We start from the raw sequence: 9,747 nt of genomic DNA on the forward strand, positions 1-9,747 counted from the left end.
TTAGGAGGCAAAGATCAAGAGGATGCTAGTTTGTGACCAATCTGGACAAAAAGTTGATGATATCCCCTCGCCACTCAACTAATAAGAAGCTGCATGTCGTAGTGTACATCTGTCATCCAAGCTATGTGAGAAGTGTAAATAGAACGATTCCATTTTAAGTTTTGCAATTCCTATGATGTTACTCTTGTGACCTATCACATTGGAATTTGAAAAGGAGGTAAAATACAGAGGCAGCCCATTAAGAGAGAGAATGATGACTGATTCATCTATATTCAACTATTTAAAATTCTTGTAATGTTATTTAAGATTTTAATAATCTTCAGTGTGTGTGTGTGTGTGTGTGTGTGTCAGTTGTAGGGCTTGAACTCGAGGCCTGGGTGCTGTCCCTGAGCTGAGTAATGTATTGGAGATAAGAGTCTTATGGACTTTCCTGCCTGCGCTGGCTTCAAACTGCGACATCTGCGACATTCAGATCTCAGCCTCCTAAGTAGCTAGGATTACAGGTGTGAGCCACTGGCACCTGGCCAGTTTAATTTTTTTAAAGCAAGAACACCCTGCCTCAACATAATATGCCAGTCATGACTGAGGTAAAAGAAGTGTTTTATGAGTCCTAAAATTGAACATAAAAGGAAAAAGTTTTTTGTCTATTGAAAGCTGTATTTTAATTTGAGGTATCCTTGATGTTAATAGGACATTTCGAAACAGCAAGGCTATCTGTTGAGCCTGCTTTGTTGTGCTTATCTTGATTATACTTTATTTTTAGGTTATGTTTTTTAGAATGTAATGATGCTTACTTAGTATGAATAATAGCAAGAAAGAAATAACACATCTTTCAGATATTTGAAATGTTCTCGTGTGAAGAGAAATTGTTTATTCTACATGGCTTTAGTAGATAGTAAACCAACAGGTGGAAGCATTAAGACATTTCTAAATGCAAAGAATTGTCTGAAGCTACATGGTGTTGTCTCAGGAAGCACTGAAATCTATCTCGAGATTCATGGCTCTTGAATTTTGTGTTTTTACTTTGTTGTAAATACTACTTACTAATGTGACTATCATAGTTTTCATTTTTCATGGGAAAGAAAATGCTAACCTTGTTCTCTGATTTTTGTTCATAGTCAAGTTCATCCGAGAAGTAACACCATATATCAAGAAGCCATCTTTAGTATCAGACCTGCCATGGGAAGGTGCGGCTCCCCAATCACCAAGCTTTAGTGGCAGTGAGGACTCTGGTTCTCCGAAACACCAGAACAGCACCAAGGACAGGAAAGTCATCCCTCTCAGGATGTGCTTTGCTGCTAGAAACCTAAGCATGCCAGATCTGGAAAACAGGTGAGCTGTACCTAACAAGAACATCTTACTCTGAACTGAAGGACTTGCCCAATATCACACAACTGTCTGTTAACTCAGTTATACAGAAGAAAGATTAATACAGATAAATTTTGCAAGTGCCATGTTACACTAGTGTGTGTGTGTGTGTGTGTGTGTGTGTGTGTGTGTGTTTATGAAAAATTTGGACAGACACACAACACACTGTATATTGGTGGTTACCCCTGGGGAATAAAATGGGAATAGAGTAGAGCTGGAAAGGGCTGGGCTCTGCCATCAGACAGTCCTGGTTTTGAATCCCTACTAGGCCACCTTCTCAAAGAAAGGCTCTGAGATTTTAGGATTGTGGTTTGAAGCTAGCCTTCTCAGACCGTACCAAGAAATGCTTATCTCCAATTAACTAGCTCAGAGCTGGGTTTGGGGCATGACTCAAGTGGTAGAGTACCAACCATAAGCAAAAAAACTGAGTGAGAGTAAGAAGCCCTGAGTTCAAGCTCCAGTACCAGCACCAGGTCGGGGAAACCCTACCAGACATTCTTCCAAACTCCCAAAGTGATTTTGCCATTTTATGTTCTTATCAACAATGTCTGAAAGTTTCCTTGGCTTCACATTGTCACTAACATTGTTGGTATCAGCCTTTTTAATGTTAGCCAATCTGGTGCATGTAGCAGAATATCTTTGTGGCTCATCCTCTATTTATGTAAGGCACTATTGTTACTATTGCTTCTACTGCTACTTTAGTACTTTGATTTGCTTCCATTATGTAGAGCTGGAAGAAAAAAGCAAAGTGTTGTCGGAATGAGTAAGTTCATAGGAAGGAAGAAGTTTACTTCCTTCCCCACAATCAAGTTTCATAGCCTCACTAGATACTAGATACTTCTGATAATTGTTAAGTATTTCATTGTGGAACTTGAAAACTAAATAAATAATGATGAAGTGAAAGGACAGAACATGAGCACATTCCTTAGCAAACAATATGTGGGAAATGTAAAATTAGCAAGAACAAGGTGTTCTTAGAGGTCACTTTTGGAAAATGTTGTCTGTGTCTTTTGCACTGGTTTACAATATCTTAGTCATCTTCACACTGGCTATTCTCCATGTAAGAACTTTGGCTTTCAGCCTGGGCAGGAAAATCTCTGAGACTCTTATCTCCAATTAGCCACCAGAAAATGGGAAGTGGCTCTTTTGCTCAAGTGGTAGACTGCTCTCCTTGAGCTGAAGAGCTGAGGGACAGTGCCTAGGCCCAGAGTTCAAGCCCCACTCCCAAGCAAAAAAAAGAAATTTGGCTTTATAACATGTAAAATCACATGATTATTACTAAATTGAATTAAGTCATATCTAAGACTCTTCTCCTGCAGAAAAACAATGTAGGCCAGACTTATAGAATCCTGTGCTTATATGTACCTAAACATTGATTAAATTTGTCTAATTCTTAGGAAATCCTCAGTGGTTTGACTAGAGGCCAAAACTGTTGACATTGTAGCTGTCTCTTCTTCTTTCCTTTGGGCCCAATTACTGGCACATACCTCTTTACTTTTATTAGCAGAGTTTGCATTTGAATTTTTCTTTTTGGTGCTGGTCCTGGAGTTTAAACTCAGAGTCTGGGGGTTGTCCCTGAGCTCTTTTGTTCAAGGCTAGGGCTCTACCATTTGAGCCATAGTGCCACTTCTGATTTTTGAGTTGTTAATTGGAGGTAAGAGTCTATGAGGGCTTTTCTGAAGAGTCTGGCTTCAAATCACAATTCTCAGATCTGAGCCTCCTGAGTGGCTAGGATTACAGGCATGGGCCACTGTGTTCTACCATTTGAGCCACAGCTCTACTTCTGGCTTTTTGGTAGTTAATTGGAGATAAAAAGTCTCAGGGACTTTCTTGCCCAAACTGGCTTCCAATCAAGATCCTCAGATCTCAGCCTCCTGCATAGCTGGGATTACAGGAGTGAGCCTAGCTGATTTTTTTTTCAAACAGACTTTAGATATTACTTTATCCCCTTTGCAAGTTTTGAGAGTTTTTATCTACTAAGAAGATTCCCATAGATCCTAGATTCAATCCTTTTTGATTTCTCTTCTTAAATTTTCTGTCTTACAATCCCTTTTCAAGTTATTGTACTTTCTCTTTTCATAAATTAGTGATCTTCCCCTGTGAAATAGCCTACTGCCTATTTTCCTTCTTTTGAGCCCCAAGGTGTCCAGTGCTCACTCGTGCTTAACGAGCTGTAATTTGTAATATTTTTTTTTCTGTTCTTTCAGTTAGTAATACCTACAATCTTTGTTAATGGGGTTTTCAGAATTTATACTTTGTCAAAGGAGCCAGTCTGGACATTGTCCCAGGAGCTACATGAAATGCAAAGACTTTTTTTTTTTTCCTCTAGAAAGTGACTATTTTATACTTGAAGGACGAACTGAGTACTATCTTTAGTGCTATGTAGGTCAGTAGGAGGAGTGAAGGAAATTCCTTGTCATGGTTTTGCCAATGAACATTTATTTAGCATGTGTTTAAAGGATTTTCTGCTGACTCCAATGCCAAAGTAACTAGGTGGATATCACTAGAAAACATTCAGCCTGATAATACATGGTACCTCTATGGTGATATATGGTACCACTTGGGCCACAGCTTCACCTCCAGCTTTTTGGTGGCTAACTAGAAATTAGAGTCACAGACTTTCTTCCCAGGCTGGCTTGAATAGCTAGGATTACAGATGAGAGCCACCAGTACCTGGCTCCCATGTTTTGTTTTTTTTTTGGGGTCCGGTTGTGGGGCCTGAACTCTGGTCCTGGGCGCTGTCCCTCAGCTCTTCAGCTCAAGGCTAGCGCTCTACCACTAGAGCCACAGCACTACTTCCAGCTTGTTTCTTTTTGCTTATGTGGTGCTGAGGAATCAAACCCAGGGCCTCAGGCATGCAAGGCAAGCGCTCTACCACTGAGCCACCTTCCCAGCCCCCAGACCCCTTTTAGTCTATAAGCCAGATATAGTGATCCCAGCTACATGGCAGGTTTAGGTAAGAGGATCATGTTTTGAGACCCTACCTGAAAAATAACCAAAAGTAATGACAGAAAAGAACTAGGGGTATGGCTCAAGTGATAGAATGCCTGCATAGCAAAATGCCCTGAGTTCAAACCCAAATTAATTAATGAAGAATTACCAAGTTATGGATTTAACTTCAATGTCTATCAACTAATGAATGGATAAAGAAAATATGGCACATAAAGTCTACCATATTACTTTGTATGTTCCTCTCCCACAGTATAACCCCTGTTTTCACTGTATTTGATGTCAGTGCCCTGCATCTTGTATATACACTTCTCTATTCAGGGAGGGGAAGGGAAAAAACAAAATGCTTAAATAAGGTTGCAGGTTGACCCATTGTAACAATGAGATGAACAAAACATATGTTGAAAATGAACTTTACAACTTTGGGGTGGGGGGGTAGTTGTAGAGATGGGAGGGAAGAGATGGTAGGGGAAAACAAAGGAGGAGGCAATAATGCTCAATAGGAAATGTACTCATTACCTTGCTCATGTAACTGTAACCCTCTGTACAGTATTTTTACAATAAAAAAGTAGCCGGGTGCCAGTGGCTCATGTTGTAATCCTAGCTACTCAGGAGGCTGAAATCTGAGGATGGCGGTTCAAAGCCAGCCCGGGCAGGAAAGTCCGTGAAACTCTTTATCTCCAATAAACCACCAGAAAACTGGAAATGGCGCTGTAGCTCAAGTGGTAGAGCACTAGCTTTGAGCTGAAGAGTTGAGGGACAGCGTTCAGGCCCAAAATAGTTTACCATATTAGGCATATTTATGCACTCAAATCGTTAATGTTAAACATATTCATGATAATACACAATAAGTCTCCAGTACTTTATTATAAAAGAAAAACTGCTCTGACTAAAGAATAGCTCCCCGGCACTGGTGGCTCAAGCCTGTAATCCTAGCTATTCAGGAGGCTGAGATCTGAGAATCGCAGTTCAAAGTCAGCCTGGGCAGGAAAGTCTGTGAGACTCTTATCTCTAATAAACCACTAGAAAACTGGAAGTGGCGCTGTGGCTCAAGCGGTAGAGCACTCGCCTTGAGCTGAAGAGCGCAGGGACAGTGCCCAAGTCCAGAGTTCAAGCCCCACGACTGACAAAAAAAAAAAAGAGTAGCTCCTCACTCCCCCTCTACCCGGCTCCTAACAACCACTATTCTACTTTGTTTCTGGGTTGCTACTTTAGATAGCTCATAAGTATATTCATATGATATTTGTACTTTTATGTCTGGCATATTTTACTTAACATAATATCTTAGAAGTTCATCTATGTTGCAGCAAGGATTTCTTTCCTTTTTGTTTGTTTGTTTAGTTGGTTGGCTGTTGGGGGGGATTGGGGAGTATTGAGATTTAAATGGCCTCAAAGGCAGAGCACCAGGTGTTTTATCACTTGAACCCTGATTTTTTTTTTTCAGTTGTGAGGTTTGAACGCTGGGCTTGAGTACTGTCCCTCAGCCCTCCAAGGCTAGTGCTGTACCAGTAGAACCACAGTGCCACTTCCGGTTTTCTGGTGGTTAATTGGAGATAAGAGTCTCACAGATTTTCCTGCCCAGGCTGGCTTGGAACTGCGATCCTCAGATCTCAGCCTCCTAAGTAGCTAGGGATTACAAGTGTGAACTACCAGTGCCCGGCCTGATTTTTTTTTAATGTATTTTGCTTATTCATTCATTGATGGCCATCTAGGATGTTACCACCTTTTGACTATAGTGAATAATGCTGCTATAATATGGTTGCTGATATATCTCCTAAAATAATCTTTTCAATGTACTGTGTTCGTCACTTTGTTCCCTTGTTTAAAGTCCTAAATGATTCCATATTGCTTACTAATTAGTAACAAGACTTAACCTGTTATTCAAGACCTTCTATATTCAGATCCCCTGGTTCCTCTCACTATATTTACATATAGAATAAGGAATCAAATAGATGAGTTAATCAGATCTACATCCAAATCAAAAGCAAATAGTTCATGAAATCTGTTGTCTCAAGATTCTCTAAGGGAGATGAGCTTTCAAACATGAATGTTTTAAAGTGTCTGTTCAGTTATTTGGGTTTTGGCTATTTTCTAAGTCTTTTGTCCTATTGGACTATTGCTGTAGAACTTTAAAGGTAGATAGGCTGACTGTTAGGGCATGTGAGTTAGTATAGATACTCTACCAGATAGATGTGTTTATAGATTATCTCATAGTATGATGGCAGCTTGGAGATCTAGAGGTTTTCTTTGCCAGTTCTGCTTTGCCACTACCACCATGGAAGCATTGAAGTAATAGTCACACTACTTCCTCAACAAATTACAGCCCTTTACAGCCCTTTTTGTAACTGGTCATTCTGTTTTACCAGAAATTATTTATTTTTGTTTTATCATTGTTTCATTTAGACTAATGGTAATCAACAAGAATGGAGACAAGATATTTTTTCTGTTTTCGTAGTACTGTATCTCCAACACCAGTATCTACTATAGTATTTACCACATAGTGGGAGCCCAATAAATATTTATCTAAGAAAGGATCTACCACCAGGCACCAGTGTCTCATGCCTCTATCCTAGCTATTCAGGAGGCTGAGGTCTGAGGATTGAGGTTTGGATCCAGCCTGATCAAAATCAAAGAAAAACAAACAAAAAGAGACCCTTATCTCCAACTAGTCAGCAAAAGGCTGCACCGGCTGACATGATAGAGTACCTGCCCCTATTGAAAGCAAGAGTTTGAGCCTGGAGTTAAGTCCCCAAACTAAACAAGCAAACAAAAATAATGAAAGGATAGACCAAACAGAGTTCAAAGGAGAATAAATATTTGTCATATAAAATAAGACAACTTAGACTCTTTGCAACAGAAAAGGGCTTAAAAATGTGGCAAAACTGAAAAAGGAAAAAAATAGGGCAGAAGAGATGGAGTCAAGCTTCAAAGCAGAAATGCTGGTGTATGTATGAGGTGCTTGTCTGTGATAGGCTAATAAGCACTTCAAAGCAGTACAGATTGTCTTCAGAAAATAAGGCTCTCTCCTTGGTGACTAACACTTTGTCAATTTCTGACCCACCAGGGGAGACATTCATAATAGCTTTTTCTTTTTTCCATTTTCCAAGATAAATGCATTCCCATGTATGTTAGTCACTTATTTATTTGACTTATCTTAGTAAGTACTTTATCCAGAACACATGACAGTACCCTCCCCCGCCCCCAAATTGCTTTATAAGAAATTTGTTCATATGGGGCTGGGAATGTGGCTCAGTGGTAGAATGCTTGCCTTACATGCATGAGGCCCTGGATTCGATTCCTCAGCACCACATAAACAGAAAAAACTGGAAGTGGCACTGTGGCTCTAGTGGTAGAGCACTAGCCTTGAGCACAGAGAGGTTCAGGGCAGTTCCCAGGCCCAGGGTTCAAGCTCCATGACTGGCAAAAAAAGGAAAAAGAAATTTGTTCATGCACATTTTTAAAAATTAGCTTATTTGCTGGGCGCCGGTGGCTCATGCCTGTAATCGTAGTTCAAAGCCAGCTGGCAGGAAAGTCTATGAGACTCTTTATCTCCAATAAACCACTAGAAAACAGGAAGTGGCACTGTGGCTCAAGCAGTAGGGCGCTCACCTTGAGCTGAAGAGTGTAGGAACAGCGCCCAAGCCCAGAGTTCAAGCCTCAGGACAACCAAAAAAAATTTTTTTAGTTCATTATTTGTATATTTTAATAACATACTAGAGTTATCTAAATAGTTTTAGAATATCAGTTCCACTTTTAACCCAAGAAGTTCAGCAAATATCCTTTACATTTCTGGATATGGAATTAAGGCAAAGTGATATATTCTGTAGACCATAATGTAGGTGCCTTATCAGTTCCTTTCATTAACATTGCACAACAACTGATCCAGCAGTTAAGTTTGCTGATGATTATTTTTCTAGGTGTGGTTTTCTCTGGAATTGGACTCTAGAGAATGGAGAAAAAGTGCCTTTATTTGAGGAATGCAAAGTTAAATTAGATTTTCAGTTTGTGTGTTAAACTCTGGTAGGTGTGCTGACTTCTGACCTAGTTCCTTTTTTTCTTTTCTTTTGCACACAGATTGATAGAACTACATTCTCCTGATAGCAGGAACACGTTGATCCTCCGCTGCAAGGATACAGCCACTGCACACTCCTGGTTCGTAGCTATCCACACCAACATAATGGCTCTCCTCCCACAGGTGTTGGCAGAACTCAATGCCATGCTTGGTGCTACCAGTACAGCGGGAGGCAGCAAGGAAGTCAAGCACGTTGCCTGGCTGGCAGAACAGGTAGGCTAGCAGGCAGGGCAGCCAGAGTTCACTGGACCCTTATCAGAGCCAGAATGGTTCCCCGCTGCATTTATCTGTCTGGTCCCTGTTTATATAGTGTGTGTGTATGTATACATACACACGGTTTTCACTGGCTTTACATTTTCATTAAACTTTCTTCATCTCTTTGACTCATGTGTGTCCTAGTGGGTAAGAAATAGACTAAATCGGGCTGGGAAGGTGGCTCAGTGGTAGAGTGCTTGCCTTGCATGCATGAGGCCCTGGGTTCGATTCCTCAGCACCACATAAGCAGAAAAAACCAGAAGTGGCGCTGTGGCTCAAGTGGTAGAGCACTTGCCTTGAGCTGAAGAGCTGAGAGACAGCCCCTAGGCGCAGAGTTTAACACATTCACATGATTCAGAAGTCAGTAAAAAATTTAACTCATTTCTGCCCCCATTTACTATTTGCTGTCCCTGCCCCCAAGGCAGGGTAATTACTTTTATTTTATTATTTTTTTTTTTTTTAGGATTTATGGTTCTGGATTTTTTTTTTTTTGCCAGACCGGGGCTTGAACTCAGGGCCTGGGCACTGTCCCTGAGCTTCTCTTGCTCAAGGCTAGCACTCTATTACTTGAGCTACAGCACCACTTCCAGCCTTTTCTGTTTATATGGTACTGAGGAATCGAATCCAGGGCTTCCTGCATGCTAGGCAAGCACTCTGCCAGTAAGCCACATCCCAGCCCCTACTTTTCTTTTTCTTTTTCTTTTTCTTTTCTTTTGTTGGTTGTGGCTCGAACTGTTCAGGGCCTGGGCACTGTCCCTGAGCTTTTTCACTCAAGGCTAGTATTATACCACTTTGAGCCATAGCGCCACTTCTGGTTTTCTGATGGTAATTGGAGATAAAGAGTCTCATAGACTTTCCTGCCCAGGCTGGCTTTGAACTGTGATCCTCAGATCTCAGTCTCCTATGTAACTAGGATTAGAGGCTTGTGCCATGGGTGCCTGGCTACTTTTTTTTCTCTAGTGAATCCTTTCACATTTTGTATGTGTGTGTGTGTACGTATAAGAAGATATGAGCCGGGCGCTGGTGGCTCACGCCTGTAATCCTAGCTACTCAGGAGGCTGAGATCTGAGGATCGCGGTTCAAAGCCAGCCCGGGCAGGAGAG

At 40.9% G+C, this 9,747-nt stretch overlaps 1 protein-coding gene across 1 annotated transcript in view; it reads left to right on the plus strand.

The window, feature by feature from the left end:
* Window positions 1–9,747, plus strand: part of Sntb2 (syntrophin, beta 2 (dystrophin-associated protein A1, 59kDa, basic component 2)) — a 93,305-nt gene that overhangs the window by 57,760 nt on the left and 25,798 nt on the right. Inside the window, 2 exon segments of the mRNA XM_013012766.1 lie at window positions 1,119–1,332; window positions 8,392–8,602. Coding sequence (XP_012868220.1) covers window positions 1,119–1,332; window positions 8,392–8,602 — 425 coding nt within the window.

Source organism: Dipodomys ordii, unplaced genomic scaffold, assembly GCF_000151885.1.
Source record: "Dipodomys ordii isolate 6190 unplaced genomic scaffold, Dord_2.0 Scaffold18, whole genome shotgun sequence".
Lineage (NCBI taxonomy): Eukaryota > Metazoa > Chordata > Mammalia > Rodentia > Heteromyidae > Dipodomys > Dipodomys ordii.